Source organism: Bison bison, unplaced genomic scaffold (genome assembly GCF_000754665.1).
Source record: "Bison bison bison isolate TAMUID 2011002044 unplaced genomic scaffold, Bison_UMD1.0 scf7180017864189, whole genome shotgun sequence".
Taxonomy (NCBI): Eukaryota; Metazoa; Chordata; class Mammalia; order Artiodactyla; family Bovidae; genus Bison; species Bison bison.
The window spans coordinates 497414-518121 of record NW_011494761.1 but is presented as its reverse complement, the minus strand read 5'-3'; the positions used below and the strand labels follow the sequence as shown (position 1 = coordinate 518121).

The 20708-nt window shown below is 41.0% G+C and overlaps 1 protein-coding gene across 21 annotated transcripts in view; it reads right to left on the bottom strand.

The window, feature by feature from the left end:
• TMEM232 (transmembrane protein 232) overlaps positions 1 to 20708 on the bottom strand; it is a 287557-nt gene that overhangs the window by 102294 nt on the left and 164555 nt on the right. For all 21 annotated transcript variants that reach the window (XM_010843785.1, XM_010843766.1, XM_010843776.1 and 18 more), the window contains one exon: positions 15835 to 16082. In XM_010843785.1, the coding sequence (XP_010842087.1) occupies positions 15835 to 16082 (248 nt within the window). The remainder of the gene's footprint in view (positions 1 to 15834; positions 16083 to 20708) is intronic.

The window sequence follows — 20708 nt, the reverse complement described above, 5'->3', positions numbered from 1 at the left end:
TCGGTCATGCCATCCAACCATCTCATCCTCTGTCATCCCCTTCTCCTCCTGCCTTCAGTCTTTCCCAGCATCAGGGTCTTTTCCAATGTGTTGGCTCTTCACATCCGACAGCCAGAGGATTGGAGATTCAGCTTCAGCATCAGTCCTTCCAATGAACACCCAGGGCTGATCTCCTTTAGGATGGACTGGTTGGATCTCCTTGCTGTCCAAGGGACTCTCAAGAGTCTTCTCCAAACCACAGTTCAAAAGCCTCAAGGGACCAAGAGATCAACATAAAAATGGCTATAAGTTATGAACCTCACTAACAAATAAATTGTATGAGTTATTTCACTTTTCACCCAGCTGCTTCAGCTATATGCCTAGATTGCTCTGGTTTTCCTAGGCTGAAAATCTGCAGGATAAAATCAGTCAAAATATTTGTCCTTTTCCATAAGCCCATTATTCTAGCCCTGGAATTCGAAACTACACAGCAGGACCCAATCTTTCCTGCTGAATGCACAGCGAATGTTTCTCTTTCAGGTTATCTTCTGCTTCAAAAATACTAGTCTTGGTGGCTGTCAAATTAAGTATTGAGTATTAAGTGGAGCCATGCAACTTTTTAAAGAGGAAAATGATACTAAGAGTTAAGGAATCAAGTATGCAAGGGATTGACTCTTAAATAAGAGTCATGTTCTTATACTCTTGTATAAGAACGTGGGATAATCAGTCCTTTATATGTGTCTATTTTTTCTTCGTTCTCCCTATGTCTTATTTCCAAGTCATACACTCCATTCCTTAGACTATCTTGGCCGTTTATAAGCCTAAATCAATTAGGCAATTTGTAAGCACAAAACAGGGTGCATGTGTTCAGCTATGAATGAAAATAGCTAGCTATTTATCTATCTTTAGATATAATAGTTAGTTTAGGTAGTACCATTTCAATTATGTAGTGTAGATTTTTGTGCTAGTTTTCATCTTATGATGTGGACGTTTTACTGTCTGTGCTGCACACGCTCAGTCCTGTCTGACTCTCTGTGAGCCCGCAGACTGCAGCCCTCCAGGCTCCTCTATCCGTGGGATTGTCCAGGAAAGGACACTAGAGTGGGTTGCCATGCCCTCCTCCAGGGGGTCTTCCCAACCCAGGGATTAGACCTGCATCTTTTGCACCTCCTGCATTGGGAGGTGGGTTCTTTACCACTGTGCCACCTGGAACATTACTACCCTCTATTAAAATTCTCCTTTGAGATGCAAAGCTATAGAAGACCAATCAGAAAAAATAAATACAGAGGACACATTTTAATACAGCTTCTTGAGCAGAGGAAAGCAGTTCCTTCTAAACTTAAAATGCTGGACTTTCAAAGAGAGATGCTGGTGTTGGCATAGGGGAAAGCCTAGCTGTACCATAACAGATAACTGAAAAATTGCCACATAAATATGATGAGGCATTTATTTTCATTCAACCAGTCCATTCTGAAGGAGATCAGCCTTGGGATTTCTTTGGAAGAAATGATGCTAAAGCTGAAACTCCAGTACTTTGGCCACTTCATATGAAGAGTTGACTCATTGGAAAAGACTCTGATGCTGGGAGGGATTGGGGGCAGGAGGAGAAGGGGACGACAGAGGATGAGATGGCTGGATGGCATCACTGACTCAATGGACGTGAATCTGAGTGAACTCCAGGAGTTGGTGATGGACAGAGAGGCCTAGCATGCTGTGATTCATGGGGTTGCAAAGAGTCAGACATGACTGAGCAACTGAATTGAATTGACTGAAGAATTCGTAAAGATTTTAGCTCCAGAAATTTAACAAATTTTAGTCAAATCCTGTTCATGTGCCCTTAAAAGAGTCTATTTCAACTCTTAGAGTGTTGCCACCTTGATATGAAGGGCTTCCCTAGTGGTTCAGTGGTAAAGAACCTGCCTGCCAAGCAGGAGACACGGTTCGATCCCTGGGTCGGGAAAGTTCCCTGGGGAGGAAATGGAAACCCACTCCAGTATTCTTGCCTGGGGAACCCCATGGACAGAGAGGAGTTTTTCACATATAGAAGAGACAAGAGGCCTTCAATACCCCCAGAGGTTCTCAAATGGGTATTCTGAGATTCACATAATTGCAGAAAATAAAACCATTCTCCTTTTGTTACTCTGTTCAAATGCCTACCAGAATTTAAGCAGTGGGAGGGGAGTGATGAAGACTAACGGAAATACGGGAGGTAGAGGGATCTGGTTGGTATGACAATGCTACCCACTTATGTGACCAAATCAGACTGAGTTTCTTGATCATTGGAATATAGAGAACATTCATTGTTCTGGGCTAGTTTCACCCTCAATGACTGCCTAACAGTAACCTGTTTTCTACCAAGGCAGTGCCAACCATAGTCATCTTTTGCTGTCCCAGCTGCACAAAACAACAAGAAGTGCACTTTCTATCACAGCTTATAGGCTCCAGTTCGTGTTAAACTGACCTATTTTTTCTACCCAACTTACATTGTTGTTGTGATGGCGATGATGATCTTTTGTTTTGTGTTTGGTGCCTGTCTGCTTTCCCTGAGATTGCTGTCTGGTTATTTTGAAAATCTACTTGAACTTGAAAGTAGCAATATGTTTTAGCCTCAATTTTACCTCTCATCATTTTAGCCTCCCATATAATCTAAATGCAAGTGGGCTGAGTGAAGTATTGGAGGTGGCTGTCCACACACTGGAGGGAAAATACACCTATGATCCAATAGGATCATTCAGGTCCTAAAGGGAATTTCAAGGGTCTGAACTGCCACCTTTGAATGTCTACATCAATCAAATGAACTATCCAATTCTCATTCACATGGTACCATAGAGCCACAACTGAAGTGGAACAGCTTTCTGACAATGAGGCTTGCTCGGTCACATAGCATATGAATGGGAACAATCTCCATTTCTGATGACTGGAAGTCCCATTGAGTCATGATTAGATTAGATGCATCCCTGCCTATGCAAAGAAAAGAAAGAAAACACCTTCTTGAGAACTCTTGGAGTATCTTCTTTCCCAGAGTGTCCTGTCTGTAGATTCTCCCCACAAACCATTCAGATCAGATCAGATCAGTCACTCAGTCGTGTCTGACTCTTTGCGACCCCAAGAACCGCAGCACGCCAGACCTTCCTGTCCATCACCAACTCCTGGAGTTCACTGAGACTCATGTCCATCGGGTCAGTGATGCCATCCAGCCATCTCATCCTCTGTCGTCCCCTTCTCCTCCTGCCCCCAATCCCTCCCAGCATCAGAGTCTTTTCCAATGAGTCAACTCTTCACATGAGGTGGCCAAAGTACTGGAGTTTCAGCTTTAGCATCATTCCTTCCAAAGAAATCCCAGGGCTGATCTCCTTCAGAATGGACTGGTTGGATCTCCTTGCAGTCCAAGGAGTCCAAGGGACTCTCAAGAGTCTTCTCCAACACCACAGTTCAAAAGCATCAATTCTTCAGCGCTCAGCCTTCTTCACAGTCCAACTCTCACATCCATACATGACCACTGGAAAAACCATAGCCTTGACTAGACGAACCTTTTTTGGCAAAGTAATGTCTCTGCTTTTGAATATGTTGTCTAGGTTGGTCATAACTTTCCTTCCAAGGAGTAAGCGTCTTTTAATTTCATGGCTGCAGTCACCATCTGCAGTGATTTTGGAACCCCCCAAAATAAAGTCTGACACTGTTTCCACTGTTTCCCCATCTATTTCCCATGAAGTGATGGGACCGGATGCCATGATCTTCATTTTCTGAATGTTGAGCTTTAAGCCAACTTTTTCACTCTCCACTTTCACTTTCATCAAGAGGCTTTTTAGTTCCTCTTCACTTTCTGCCATAAGGGTGGTGTCATCTGCATATCTGAGGTTATGATGTTTCTCCAAGCAATCTTGATTCCAGCTTGTGTTTCTTCCAGTCCAGCATTTCTCATAATGTACTCTGCATAGAAGTTAAATAAGCAGGGTGACAATATACAGCCTTGATGTACTCCTTTGCCTATTTGGAACCAGTCTGTTGGTCCATGTCCAGTTCTAACTGTTGCTTCCTGACCTGCATACAAATTTCTCAAGAGGCAGGTCAGGTGGTCTGGTATTCCCATCTCTTTCAGGATTTTCCACAGTTTATTGTGATCCACACAGTCAAAGGTTTTGGCATAGTCAATAAAGCAGAAACAGATGTTTTTCTGAAACTCTCTTGCTTTTTCCATGATCCAGCGGATGTTGGCAATTTGATCTCTGGTTCCTCTGCCTTTTCTAAAACCAGCTTGAACATCAGGAAGTTCACGGTTATATGCTTCTTTTTCATATCTTCTAGCCAAATCACCATGACTTGGGGCTTATCACTTTATCATACTCCTGAACGTATCTGAATGTATCTGACCTCGTGGCAACACAACTCTGAAATACATGCTAAAGTGACTGCTTCTTGAGCCGGGAGTGAAAAGAATTTATAATACTAGTACTTATTTGCCAGTCCTATCTGGGACCATGCGTAAAATCGATGGACATTCTAGCATCAAGAATTTAGAGATTTTCATACACTGGGATCACTAAAAGAGTAGTACACGGAATGAAACAAGAGAAGGGGTCAAGGAAACTTGTGAATTGCTTTATCTGACATCTCCCATTGTATGCACACACTTGTCACTTCCTCTGTCTCTGACATCAGGATGCTCACCGTGGGGGTGATTCTCTGGCCAGCTGTGTTTAGAACTCTGTGTGACAGCAAAGTGCTTGGCGATGACTGAGGACAGCAGATGAATATAGAAATGTGGGTAGCTTTTCTAAAATGAAGCAGAGGGTCTTGCTGATTTAAGAAGCCTGGGCCTGTCCAATGGGTTTTGGTTTTACAGCTGCTTCTGCTGCCACTTCCGCTGGTCTCTTAGCTCCTCCACCACCACTGCTGTGACAGGCTAACATGCTGACATGCCGGGGAAGACGCTTGAGAGTCCCTTGGACTGCAAGGAGATCCAACCAGTCCATCCTAAAGGAGATCAGTCCTGAGTGTTCATTGGAAGGACTGATGCTGAAGCTGGAAGCTCCAATACTTTGGCCACCTGATGGGAAGAGCTGACTCATTTGAAAAGACCCTGATGCTGGGAAAGATTGAAGGCAGGAGGAGAAGGGGATGACAGAGCATGAGATGGTTGGATAGCATCACTGACTCATAGGACTTGAGTTTGAGTAAACTCCAGGAGTTGGTGATGGACAGGGAGGCCTGGTGTGCTGCAGTCCACGGAGTCACAAAGAGTCGGACACGACTGAGAGACTGAACAAGAGTAACAACTTGACTAAAATGCCTCAGAAGTCGACAGGCAGATGTTGACAGGTGCTGCCCAGATCCGAGGTAATGATCTGCCCAAAGGCCATGGGCCGGGTCACTCCCCAAGCTTCTCTCCTGACCAGATGCCGTTGTGTCAGGGAAGTCGTCCGAGTGCCAGATGGAATTCACTAGTCATTGTCCTTCTTCCAAGGTATATTCTTCCGTGACATATTTTATCCATGGACAGAAGGTGAGCATTACAGGAATAAAACCCATAGGTTTTTGGGAAATCTGAGGATGAGTACGTCTTTTTTTTTTTTTAAATCTAATGCTTGTCCTTTAGACAGGGACTCCTGAACAATCATACTAGCTGTAACGTATGCTATTTACAGCCCAGCAAGAAAAGACACTACAGAAAGCATTACATGTGGCTTTTTTTTTTTTTTTTGCTATAATTCACTTATCACAAGGTTTCCCTGCTAGATATCAGTATGCTAATCGGTGGTTGATTTGTCAACCAGCTGTGCTTAGACTTCTGTGTGGCAGTGCTGGTTTGCTTGTATAAATGGTCTAGTAAAATTTTAATTAAAGATAGGGTTTTTTCTTGGAATAGCTTGATGCAGGAAAAGATAAAACAGAAGGGACCAATCGACATTAGTTCTAACTCGACAAGACTCGGGTTAGTGAACTATTGTGAACAGCCAAGAATTTAATGACATATCACTTCAGATATGATGGATGCTTAGCAATTACCGATCTTATATTGCAGTGACAGAGTTGGTGGTGAAGTTGGAAGCTGTTCAGAATGATAAATGGATATGACAATTTATTAAAGACATAAAGCATGATTAGTATTGAATATGGATGCACTCCTTTAAGAAGGAGGCAGAAGATGAAAGAAAAAAACACGAAAAGGGGAATTTACAATGTGAAAGTTAAGTTTTGGTATGAAAAACACACGCAACACACACCAAATGTCTGAACAAACACGGAAAGTCTAGAAACACACGCAACACACACCAAATGTCTGAACAAATGCGGGAAGTCTAGAAACGTAGCAGCACTGTAGTTTCGGGATAACGAAGACACGCACGAAACAGATGTGTCACCCACTTTCACACATTCACAGCCCGTCTCTCACTCTCCTGACTGATCTTCCTACAGAACATCCGGGACCCATGTGCAGGGCCTTTCGAACCCGCCCTGAGACCTCGATTGCCCTGCAGTCCTCGGCATGAACTGCACACAGTCTGCTTAGCTCGTTTGGTCTGAGTTTTACTTTCCCAGTTGAAAATGGAGGACCTGAAGTCCTGGACCTAAAAGCATGATAAGGACAAATTAATCTCTTAAGTATGTATCTTTGTCTTTGGTTGTTGGATAAACTGATGGAAGAGACACACTGTGCCATTGTTCATGATATAAATAGAGCATTAATGAATCTAATTTTTTTTTTAAATGGAAAGAGTGGCAAAATTTTTAAAAGGCCTTATAAACCCATGAAATAACTAGAAAGACCATTAAGATTTGTTTCTAAGTGATAGTCTCACTTCATTATTTCTTGGAATTTTGATACATGTAATTATTTCTTTAGAGGTTAGAAATCCATTTCTGTCAAAGATATACATATATACAGTTGAAGGTATTACTGCCCTTCCTGACCAACAGATCTTGTCTACAAACTTGAAGAGTTTCATGCACTGGTTTGGCACTTACCTTTTTCCTCATTAGGTAGATACTGCAAGGTCTTTGGAAGTATGAGTCATCAACTTTGCAATTCTTTTGTCATCTATCTGCATTTGTATTTTTTGTGTAGTGAGCAGAAAGCGATGCTCAGGGATACTTGGAGAGAGAGATTCTATCACTGTCTAGGTAGATTATTTTGAAAATTCTCCTCTATCTTTGAAATCAGCATCTCCATACACTTAACTTTTTAAAGCATTATTACATACTAATTGGGTTTCCCAGGTGGCTCAGTGGTAAAGAATCCATCTGCCAGTGCAGCACCCACAGGAGACGTGGATTCTGTCTCAGGGTCGGGGAGATCCCCGGAGAAGGAAATGGCCACCCACTCCAGTATCCTTGCCGGGTAATCCCAAGGGCAGAGGAGCCTGGTGGGCTACAGTCCAAGGGTCTCAAAGAACCAGACGCGACTAAGCGACTGCGCATGCGCACGTGTACTAGTTATCGGAACTTTCTGTAAATTTTTCTCAAGTTGTTACAAGTCATCCACACTCTCTGGCTATATCTAAGGTTTGGTTTGCTGTGAATTCTGCTGTCACCCTCTTCCTTCCAGATGTTAACAGGTGGCATTCCTCAAAATTCCACCCCAGATCCTCCTGTTCCTTCATGATGTGCTTTACCACGGTGGTCACTTGTGCCCGTGACATTAGTCTTCACCCTCACCCAATGACTCAGCCCAGACTTCGCCCCTGAATCACACACAGAACTGTGAAACTTACAGCCTGTGTGACTGCTCCACTTAAAAGACATCAAGAGCATGGCTTCCAGTTCAGCATCTTCCCTTACCCCAAGCACACCTTGCCTCACCCATCGCTTCTCGCTGCAGTGAGCTGCTCTGCTAGCGGACTTGGTGTTCAGCCTGGAAAAGACATTTTCCTCCCCACACCTCCTGCCACTCTGTTCTTTCTAATCATCATCAAATTCTACTACTTTTTCTACCAAATCCCATGCAAATCCATCTTCCTCCTTTCCATTTGAATTGCCACCAACCTAGTGTGTGCTATATTGCAAAAGTGACCGGTGCACTTTTCCAACGTAACAGAGCCAACAATGGAAATACTGAAATTGGTTACGCTACGTAATCAAATTAATATACTTAGGGACTTCCCTGGTGGTCCCTCGGGTAAGTGCATGCTCATGATGCGAGGGGCCCAGGTTCAATCCCTGGTCAGGAACTAGATCCAGCATGCATGCGGCAACTACTAATAAGAAGCTCTCATGCTGCTGTGAAGATCCTATGAGCCACAGCTAAGGCGCAGCACAGTCAAAATAATAAATATTTTTGAAAAATTATGGACGTGAGTCTGAGTGAACTCCGGGAGTTGGTGATGGACAGGGAGGCCTGGCGTGCTGTGATTCATGGGATTGCAAAGAGTTGGACACGACTGAGAGACTGAACTGAACTGAATATACTGATCAACAATATATCAGCATATTTATTATATTTATAATTATGCCACTATACATTTGCTGCTGCTGCTAAGTCACTTCAGTCGTGTCCAACTCTGCGACCCCATAGATGGCAGCCCACCAGGCTCCCCCGTCCATGGGATTTTCCAGGCAAGAGCACTGGAGTGGGGTGCCAGTGCCTTCTCCCATCAAGAGCACCGGAGTGGGTGCCACTGCCTTCTCCATTCCTATAGTACTTGACCACAAAATGTTCATTATAATATACAAATAATATACAAATATAATACACAAATAATATACAAATAATGAACATTTTGTGGTCAAGTACTATAGGAAGCACTTTTAATTGACTACCTCATTAATTTCTCATCAGCACCAACAAGAAAGGTGCTATAATTACCCTCATTTTCTAGACAAAGACACTCAGATTCAGAGAAGTCAAGCAACTTGCCCAGGGCACATCACACCTATGATCATGTCACAACCTCAAACACATACGCACACAAACTCCACCCCTCACTCCCTGCTCTGCCACATAACACACATTCAGTGCCTTCTTGTGGCTCCTAAGCTAACGTTGAAAACCCTGAGCAACTCTCCAGCTTCACCCTCCTGGTCTCAGTGACCCGGCTGCACCAGTGTTCTAGTTCCTCAAACGCTCTGCGGTCTATTTCACCAGTGGAGGCTCGGCACGTCCTGTGCCCTTCTGCTAGCATTAGTCAGTCATTAATTATTTATTAAAGTCTAATATAAGTCAGGTATACTGAATTGTATTGAATAACTGAAGATACAGAAAATAGAAAACTGTGAGTGCAAAGTTCCACATGTCTTTATGGTGGAAATCCAATATGGTAGAAACACAGTTGTCATTCTGAACAGGAAACCATCGATTACACTCTTCAGCAGAGTTTGTCTCTGTCTTCCTAGTGCCTAGCAGTGCCTGCACGCAGAGATGCCCAGCTGATGCTTCCTGAAGGGCTATACCACCTGTGTTAGGAGTTCTGCATTCTCCCAACCGTTTAAATCCATACCTAGAGACAGCCTAGGAAAAAACGGGCTAGTTGGGGAGGAACACTTGCTCTGACAGGTAGACAGAAAGCACCTGTCCTGGGTACTAAGATTTTCAGAGTCATGTGCCTGATCAAGTACTTGATCCTATCAAGGAGACATTTAGAAACTGGGGAAGATTAAACCCTTTAACTGATCGACTTCATATTTTCTGAGAATCTAAAAAGTGGGAAGACTACCCCAATTCAATTAATGTCAAACCCAAGTTTATATTCTGATTAAAGCAGGTAATACACACCTGCCAACCACTGCAAAGGAAGTTCATCATAAGCTGAACAATATTGCCCTTTTCTTTGAAAACAGCAAAGTGCACATGTAAAACAAAACACAAAAATTCCCGTAGATTTTGTTTCCTGTTGTACAACTTTTGTCTTCCCACTGGGTTGCCATTTTTTATTCTAGTTGATCTGTATTTGAAACATAGTATGTTTTTACATCTCACCCAGGTCATTTGAATAACTGTGCCACTTTTTAAGACTGCATCACATCATGTTCCTGTGAATGGAGAACTCTTGAGCTGATGATCACATTAAAGCTAGGCACCTGTCTTTTAAGCACAAAGCCACTGCAGTGAAAGTGACTCGTAAAGCTATGGCCCCATTGATAATACCTAAAATTCCTGTTCAGACCAAGGCTCCACTGGAAAGGCAAAAAAGAAGAGGAAATAACCTAAGATAGATGGGGACTGACCTATCTCCCAGGAAAGACCAGAGGTAAACCAAGTCATATGGGCAATGGATAACACTAAGCACAGTCCTGTCACTGGCGATTGGACCTCACTTCCAATAGGGCACTGGAATCATAAAAAATCATAAAATAAAAGCACTTTCAATGAGCTACCTGAGGGCTTCCCTGGTAGTCCAATGGTTAAGAACCCACCTTCCCATGCAAGGGTCATGGGTTCCACCTCCAGCTGGGGTATTAAGACCCCACAGGCCTTGGGGCAACAAGGCGTGCACACCCACACCCAGAGTAAAGCCTGGGTGCCAAAAGGAAGGGCCTCGCACCAGTCCAGTGCAGGGGGAAAGAGATTAAGGTGAGCTGATCATCCAACCAATATTTTAATAATAAAATGTGTCACAGAAGTTCAGAATATAGGGGCCCATCTCTGAAGACCTACCCATGCTCTCTATTTCTCTCCAACTGAAAACTGTCAGCAGCCAAGGGAACCATCGAGGTTCCATCCATAATGGGTCTTGGCACTGGACCCTCAAAATGCAGCCGGATCTGAATTGTGTTTGAATTCAAAAAGTAGACAAAAGAAGGGAACCAAAACATAGCCAAAAGCTAAAAATTAAGGAAAGTGGATGTTCTCTTTGAAAAGTTGCTATCAATAATTCATAGATTTCTGTAAAATTTTCATCTATTATTTATTACAATTACATTAATGAATATCATATTAGGATGAAAACAAATGTTTTTAAAAATCTACTAAATGAAAGAACAGTAGGATAAGGAGCTATAACACGTCCGGGCTCGTTACGCACATTCTCTCCTTCTCTCCTAAGGACAAGGCTGAGAAGAATGCACAACTTTCACATTTTTAAAGATTAGCAGCCTTAGGCTCAAAGAAGTTAAATAACTTACTCTAAATCAATCAGGGAAAAAAAGGCTTTAAGATAAACATCCTTGATATTCTATAAAGGAGGCACAGACATTTTTCCCTGCATGAAGCAGAACATGGTAATCCACTCCAGTGTTCTTGCCTAGAGAATCCCATGGACAGAGGAGCCTGGGGGCTACAGTCCATGGGGTCGCACAGATTCAAACACAACTGAAGTGACTTAGCATGCACTCATGCATGGCCACCTCAGAGACTTGGCAACTGAACCCAAATGTTTATCTCTTCCTTGAGAAGCTAATTTTCACTCTTATATTAAAAGGTAGAGTAGCAGTCATGCAGTGTCTCTCCCCTCAAAATGCAAATCCAGTCGAATGTCCAGTTGCTTCCCCAGACTTGGCATCCCTCCCGGGGACAGTGAGAGATGGGAACCAGGTGCCCCTCTGCGCTGCTCACTGCTGGTCTCTCCAGTTCAGTCAGTCCAGTCGCTCAGTTGTGTCCAGCTCTTCATGACCCCACGGACCGCAGAACGCCAGGCCTTCCTTTCCATCACCAATCCCCAGAGCTTACTCAAACTAACTCATGTCCATTGAGTCGGTGATGCCATCCAACCATCTCATCCTCTTTCATCCCCTTCTCCTCCCGCCTTCAATCTTTCCCAGAATCAGGGTCTTTTCCAATGAGTCAGTTCTTCACATCAAGTGGCCAAAGTATTGGGGTTTCAGGTTCAACATCAGTCCTTCCAGTGAACACTCAGGACTGATTTCCTTTAGGGTGGTCTGGTTGGATCTCCTTGAAGTCCAAGGGACTCTCAAGAGTCTTTACTGGTCTCTCCAGTAAAGCCTCTCCAATGCGACATTGCAGTACCCTTCTTTTCCCACCTTGTCTCCATTCAGTAAATGTTAGCTCCTCTGAGTTCCCCTACCTTGGAATTGCTCCTCTAATAAAGGAGGCTGCAGAGGAAATGCAGTAGCCTTTGGAAGGACTGCTCTGTTGAGGAAGTCAGCTATGTAAAATGTCCTGCCTGTATACCTATGGATGTTCTCGGCACATTCTTGTAGTTTCACCTGGGCTCTCTTCCAGGTGCAGGTCTTATGAATGAAGTCTTCTGATATAAAACTGGTGAGCAAACTAAGCCTAATCAGAGACAAAGTTTTAAGTTAATATTCTCCTAGTCTTTCAGTTCAGTTCAGTCGCTCAGTCGTGTCCGACTCTTTGCGACCCCAAGAACCGCAGCACGCCAGGCCTCCCTGTCCATCACCAACTCCTGGAGTTCACCCAGACTTGCATCCATCGAGTCAGTGATGCCATCCAGCCATCTCATCCTCTGTCGTCCCCTTCTCCTCCTGCCCCCAATCCCTCCCAGCATCAGAGTCTTTTCCAATGAGTCAACTCTTCGCGTGAGGTGGCCAAAGTACTGGAGTTTCAGCTTTAGCATCATTCCTTCCAAAGAAATCCCAGGGCTGATCTCCTTCAGAATGGGCTGGTTGGATCTCCTTGCAGTCCAAGGGACTCTCAAGTGTCTTCTCCTAGTCTTTACATGAGTGCAAATAATTACTGGTTTGTGAATTTTTAGGGATTCAAGGCAGAAGCTTAGAAAACACACCTCCAAGAAACCTCAGAAGCCAAAAAGTGTAAATGTAGAGACTGGTTTTTGAAAATATGATCTTCAGAGTTCTGAATTCTCAGCCTTAAGGTAGACTGAAGATAGTTTTACTGACAAAGAAAGAAAAGGAGACAACAACAGCAACAACTATGTTTTGAAGTCCAAGCATCTATGCCTCGGTTTGGGGCTGCTGTTTTTATAGTAAAGAAACATAATGATTTTCTCATTTTTTAAAAAATGCCGAGGGGAAGAACAGCATGTACCACGAAAAAGCAAAAACCCCCAAATTTAATGGACAGAAGCAAAACAATGAATTTTCTTTTGAAAAATTTTGTAAAGGAAAGAAGTTAAATCTGTATCATTCAAAGCAATATATATAGCTTTATAAACGTGTAAACAAAGAATTCCCATTTAGAGAGAATTTTACAGGCTAAGAACACAAGTGAGGAAAAATATTTTAGGAAATAAATTATAGGTCGTCAGGTATACCGGACGCTTCAGCAATAAGGAAACTCCTATTTTCTTCTTACTAGTAAACATTCACACTGAAGTAAGTATACTTTAGGACTCCGAAGCAATAAAGAAACATATGCTTTTAAATTTCCCAACTTCCTGCCTCTTCAGTGTGCCCCGTCTTCTATAGGAGTCCTGAAATGTTGGCCTTCTTATACATTGCTATTTGATGAAAACACAAAATAGAGATTTCTAGGAATACTTGGTGAGGAACAGATGATATGACTATGCAAGAAGACCTCTCAAAAGCTGAAAAAGAGCTAAGGATACCTTAGGCTTCAAACTGTGTCTTTGTGATTGACCTGCAGGATTCCGGCATGCTCGATAGTGATTGCATTAATTCCGATCTGTGGACCTGAACGTAGGAGGAGGCGGGGAAACAGGAGGCGCGATTGCCACGTAACCGCTGACTCAACGGAGAAGCAAGCAAACGGAAGAAACGACGTTGCCCGCGGTTAATGTCTAGTGGGCCAGAGCCATTTTTTCAACGCACAGCTAAGAGTTAAACTTGTTTTTCAGCCTCTTCTTTAAAAGCAGGCGCATCCATACCCCTAATAGACAGTAAGGACTATTCAACCAGGCCTGACCGAGCCTTCGTCGGGAAGTCACTGAGCTACAGTCCTGTTCCGCTCACATCTGCTGCACCCCGGGATGAGTCCCCCGCTAACTGGAGCTGGCAATATGCACAGCTCCAGGGGGCACTGTGCCGCGCTCTGCTGCAAGAAGGGTGCCATGTGAGAGGCGCCCTGTGCCACCCTGAGGGGCCTCTGCTAGAGGGCAGCTCGGCTTTCATTCTGGTCAGAGACTGATTTTTAGAGGCTATAATCAGCTGTGGAAAAATAAAAATGCATAAAGGAGATGGTGTTTTCACAGGTCAGTGATGAATGAGTCTCACTTGTGTAATGAACCATGGGCTCTGAGAACAGCGCACGTCCCAGTCCTGCGGTACCCACGGGCTCTGGGGTCCTAACCCGGCCCCGCGTCTCTCGTCTCTGTCTCTGACCCGGCGGAGCCTCCTCCCAGTCCCCAGCCCACCGCATCTCTCCCCGCTGTGCTTTCCATCCTCAGCGCAGCTCGCCCCTTACTTGCATCCTCTCCCTTTGCCTTCAGCCTCTTTCCCCTTCCTTCCTGCTCCTACTTTTCCTTTCGGTTCTGCCCTTTTAAGCATCCCCAACATGCTTCCCTCTCTCTCTAGCCCCTTCCTTACTGTGTCCCAGCGGGTGCATCCCCATCCGCCTTTTCACTGTCTCTTTACCTTTCCCCTCACTGTTCTTTACTATTCTTTAAAGTAATTTTAAAATTACTTTAGAACATAGAAAAAGAAAATAAATGGGCATTTCATATTTTATAGACATTTAACATCAGGAAAAATGTTGACAGCAGATAGATTACTCAAAAAACATTGTTGGGACGTTAAATAATCACATGGATCAACACTTCACATCACATACAAAAAAAAAAATTCACATGATTAAAGTGTCCAAAATAAATCCTTAAAAGTACTAGAAGATTCCATATCCCACTCCTAAAATTGAGAGGAAGAAACTCCAAGAGTTCAATTTCTATTAAACTATTGAAAAGATATGCTATTTTAATATTATCTCTGCTACATCACCACTACTTTGACTTACCTTCACATCATTAAAACATGTCTGAAAATATAGAAAATATAGGCCAGTGGAAGGAAACTAGAGCTGTTAATAAAAATGTGAGAGTCTAAATCAGGGAGTACAAACCATAATCCATGTTTAAATGTCAGAGCACTCTCAAACACTATTTGTAAGTGTAGCTTAACTGGAATTAATATCAAGACATCAATTTTCTTAAAATGATAACACTGGAAACTCCGGTATCACACAAGGTGTCATCGTCACCTGGATACTGATTTATCAGAAGAAGGCAGGGCGCCCTGTAGTGTTTCCAGAAGTTTATCTGCAGCTGAAACCATGGTTAGGACATGGTGACCACAAGGAATGTTACTTGAAATGTTAGAAAAAGATTTTCTTAAAACAAAAATTCCTAACTAAAATTCAAATGCACCTTGAAAATAATTATTTTTAAGAAGAATAACAAAAAGAATAGAAGAAAACTTTTGAGGCAATGAAGAGACTTATGGCGTAAGTGCTATAATGGTTTCCCAACTGCATACTCATCAATTTGTAGGCTTTAAACATGTACAGCTTTGCACATCAGTCATACCTCGGGAAGGCATTTTTTTTTAAAGGGAAAAGTAAACACTAGGAGAAATGTGACAATATTTTAATCTCAAAATGGAAAGAATTTTCCTAAACAGACTTAAGAAATCCATAAACCACAATCAAAAATGGAGAGAAAATTTAAAATGTACTCATTTCTTATATTAACATTTTATAGACCTTGGAAGGACACACAGTGGTTATAATAGGGAGAAATAGGGTGAACTAGGCAAATGTAGGTCACTATGGAGGAGAAGCTTTCACTTTAATAAAACAGTGATGTATATTACACAATAATACCTATTTTAAGCACGAGGAAACACTTTCCGAGAAAGGAATACTTGCTTATGATAGAATATCTAGATAAAATATCTAGAAGGTGATGAAGCCAAGATTTGAATCAAAAAAGGTAAACTGAGTTAAAGTGGCACATGATTATGGGTAATTCATAGGATTCCAAAATGTTGTGTTAGAATAACAGAAATATTTTGAATAGTGCGTCAGCTTACCTTACAGTAAAACGTAGGACTCTCTTCTTCATGGAACCCTGCGTTTTGTTCACATCTCTCCTTTGATACCGTTTCATCAGTGGTCTTTTCAGAGGAAGAACACAGGCATCGACGGAAGGGAAGAACAGTTTGGAAAGCACGCTGGCAATTCTCCAGCCTATGTATTTGGAGAAACTTTCATCCCCTATATTTGATGAAACTTTTGTACTATTACTTGTGAAAGGATCAGTTGGGTCATTTATCTCCGCCTGTTTAAAGAAAAAAAAAAGTAACAACAAAGAATTAAATGAGAGAAAAAATAATGTGTTATTAAATAAAAGGTAAAATATATTTTTATTTTCTTTGACTAGGAAAGAAATAGTCTTCCTATTAAATAAAAATAAGATTTAAAGGAGAAAAATGCATTTTCTCAAAAGATTTTAAAAATCGTAGGAAGAATTTTCAACCAAAAAAACTATTAAGCATAAAGGAAATTAGTCTTGAAATTTTTTTAATGTAATGATATAATTTCTATTTTAAATCTATATACTTCCCATACAAGAATTTCATAAGCATTTATAATACTTAACAAGAAAGTAAGCAATCAGTTGAAGCATTGACAGTATAAATGTTTTATTAGGTCAGACTTTCATTTCTCTCTGTGTAATCTAAACTTTCCTTGAAGCCAACAGAAAATTTCTATAGCATGAAATCTGAGTTAAGTAAAATACAAAAAGGGCTTTATAGTTAGCTTGTATTGGAAATGTTACAGGGTTTAGATTTATATTGAATTATGTCCTAATACAGAAACACACACACACACAAAACTCAAGAATATATAAGCAATTTTTATTCGGGTAAGAGCAATTTTCTGAATTTTCTTATTTATGTCCAATAATATCCATGACTGATTTTTAATTATACCTTCTTCTGAAACAGCTAAAGGTACATTTTCTTCAAATAAATGAAGATGTAAGTTTCACAATGTCATGTATTATGTTTTTAGTGTTCACAATAAGTTAATATTAAAAACTCTTTCTCATAACTAAGTTAGGTACTACCTCCTTTTATTTGTTTTTACAGTTTTATTTAATATTATCCATCTTCGGGCAGCTCATTATTAGTCACGCAGGATTCATTTTAAATATCTGTAGATCCTTCGGTAGAAAATGAAGAATGAAAAATGTTTTTCTTCATATGAACATCTAAATAACTTCTTTAGGATTCCAAGATTAGGGCTAGCACAGTGAAATTACTGTTTAAAGACTAACTATTGCATTATCTCAGCTTCCCTGATGGCTCAGTGCGTAAAGAATCTGCCTGCAATGCAGGAGACACAGGAGACACAGGTTTAATCCCTGGGTCAGGAAGATCCCCTGGGGGAGGAAATGACAGCCCACTCCAGTAGTTTCTTGCCTGAATAATCCCATGGACAGAGAAGCCTGGCGGGTTACAGTCCAAAGGGTCGTAAAGAGTCAGACATGACTGACTGAATGATTTCATTATCTAGACAAAATTACAGTGGAAAAAATGAGAACAATCTTATGATAAAGACTTAAAAAGTAAAGGTTTAAAGCAATGAGGAAAACAGAAAAAGGCAAAATAAATAATACAGAAGACTGAAAGGATAAGAAAGAATAACAGGCAAATACATGTAAAAAGGGTGTGGTGAAAATCACGCATGTAAGCATCAATATAATGAAATGAAGACTCAAAGGAGCCTCAAAGTGCTAGAAAATTACACTGACCCTTAAAAAGAGGGCTACATTTTCACTATTTCAGAAAAAGAACCTTTTCACCAGCCTTTATTGATATATACCTACTCTTAAATATCTTTGATTTCCATTATCTCTGGATATTGAAATCAGTATACAGTTCCGTTTATTCTATTCCCAGTTGTGTATCTTGCTTATTAACCAGGTCAAGCTCATGGAAAGAGCATTCAATTCGAAACAAGAAGTTAAATGTGCCTAGGACACTCAATAGCTGTTATGATTTTTAGGACATTAAGGTGTCAAAGTCTGCATGTCCCATCGATAAAACGGTAATCACAATATCTGGGTTATTTATTCTGCTCCATTTCTGTGGATTAATTTTTTCATAAGAAAAGGTAGTTCAAAATCAATAACACCATATAGTTGTACAAACATGTTACTAAGAGTTCTTCCATTGCTGACAGAATATGAATGAATACATGTCTGAGTGAATGAATAAACCAACCAAAACAGTGTCTTCTCACCACATAATTTCTGGTAACCACCTTGTTTCCAGGGGAGCGCTGCTGAGCATCACAGAATCTGCACGCCCTTCTCACTCTGTCTCGCTTGGCTGTGCTTTGCCTTCTGCCCTCCTGGATGGGTCATAGACCCAGAGGCCAGCTCCCTCCCAGAGCAGCATGAAGACAGTGCCGCAGCCTCCTCAGTGGTTCCCTACTTGAAAGCTCAGGTCAGTTTTCCTTCCTCAGTGATTCCCAAGGCATTCAACTTATGGAAAAGTAGTTTCAAATACTGGTCAAATGCATATTGGCCTTATCTATAAAAGGTTTTGTTCGTTTTCCTGCAGGAAGAAGTCAGGAAAGAAGATGGACTTTGCAGTTAGATCTGAAATCAGGTCTAGCTATTAAGGATGCAACTTGCAGAACTGAGTTAACCTCTCCCGGTCTATGCTTTGGGTTCAGTTTGGTTCCACCGTGTTTTTCATTTGTGATGTAGAGATAATAATAGCCACTGCTTAGAGCTTTGTGAGGGTTCACGTAGACAACAGAGATGACCTGTGTCGCCAACAGTGAGACGCTCAACAGGCACCAGTGCTTTCGGGGGTGCCCCAAGACAGACGCGATGCTCGAGCTTTCATGAGCTGCTCCCACCACCGACCTAGAGAAGCCTTGATCCACCTCTTCAGCCAAAGACAAGTTTGTTACATAGTCACTTTTATATTAGCAAATTTATCAAATAAGATTATAATTATATTTCCAGAGTAATCTCTAAGGAATCTTCTTTCTTCATGAGCTATTATCCCTTTTTTTTTTTTTTTACTACTACCCAGGGCATGTGGGATCTTAGTTCCCAGACCAGGGATTGAACCCATGCCCCTAGCATTGGAAGCGCAGAGTCTTAACCACGAGGCCACCAGGGAAGACCTATTATTCTCATTTTAAAATTCAGAGACTGAATTTATTTATGCCAATGATACATTAGTATGAATCTATACATCTTAGAAGTAAATTTACCAAAAACATTAATGACCACTTTTAAAAGTAGACTCTGAAATCAAGAAATTACTATTTAGTCTGCCAGTGAGTATTATCCCAAATTCCATCTTTATACATTAATATTCTTATCATGTGTCCCTATTTTTTAACAATGCAATGTAGGCTTTAAAATTCAGGATTCTTCTTATTGGCTTGTTGAAACTTGATACTTTTTATTAAGAAACATGGCAATTTTTGATTACCTATGCTAATTTTACTGATTTAGTCTTAAAATTGGAAAAGTGGTACTCCTGAAGAATATTTCTCTCACACACAGATTGCAGCCACATGCAAGGTCAGATTTTCATTCTTCTGTCTTTATTTTGGGCATAATGATGGTAAAAATCATGATTCATTTAGGCTGGCAAGAAGATAGATAACTCAGAGCAGGTGAAATTACCCAAAGAATTGTGATGTAGTAGCAACAAAAAAGAAAAGAAAATCCTGTCCAGAGTTCTGCATTTTCCATCAGTATTTAGGGAACTGTAGTAAACACACTAAAATTCAAGCTAATTCACACTACCCTTGACATGAGAGAATAAAAGGGAAAGAAATAGGGTGTTAGGGCACTGCAGCACAGCCTGCACCAGTACTTCTCCATCTCTTCGTCTCTGTTTTTGGCCTCCACTTCTCCTTAAGTAGACTCAGAGCTGAGAACATTTAACTTATTTGTGAAAAAATATATAATTTTTCTTCAAAGTTAAAAATTTTAATGTTTTATAGTTTTCTATATATAGGTCTTTAGTTTCTTTAGGTAGATATATTCCTAAGTATTTTATTCTTTCCGTTGCAATGGTGAATGGAATTATTTCCTTAATTTCTCTTTCTGTTTTCTCATTATTAGTGTATAGGAATGCAAGGGATTTCTGTGTGTTGATTTTGTATCCTGCAACTTTACTATAGTCATTGATTAGTTCTAGTAATGTTCTAGTGGAGTCTTTAGGGTTTTCTATGTAGAGGATCATGTCATCTGCAAATAGTGAGAGTTTTACTTCTTCTTTTCCAATTTGGATTCCTTTTATTTCTTTTTCTGCTCTGATTGCTGTGGCCATTGAGGATAATGTTTGCTGTGGGTTTGTCATATATAGCTTTTATTATGTTGAGGTATGTTCCTTCTATTCCTGCTTTCTGGAGAGTTTTTATCATAAATGGGTGTTGAATTTTGTCAAAGGCTTTCTCTGCATCTATTGAGATAATCATATGGTTTTTATTTTTCAATTTGTTAATGTGGTGTATTACATTGATTGATTTGCAGATATTGAAGAATCCTTGCATCCCTGGGATAAAGCCCACTTGATCATGGTGTATGATCTTTTTAATGTGTTGTTGGATTCTGATTGCTAGAATTTTGTTAAGGATTTTTGCATCTATGTTCATCAGTGATATTGGCCTGTAGTTTTCTTTTTTTGTGGGATCTTTGTCAGGTTTTGGTATTAGGGTGATGGTGGCCTCATAGAATGAGTTTGGAAGTTTACCTTCCTCTGCAATTTTCTGGAAGAGTTTGAGCAGGATAGGTGTTAGCTCTTCTCTAAATTTTTGGTAGAATTCAGCTGTGAAGCCATCTGGACTGGGGCTTTTGTTTGCTGGAAGATTTTTGATTATAGTTTCAATTTCCGTGCTTGTGATGGGTCTGTTAAGATTTTCT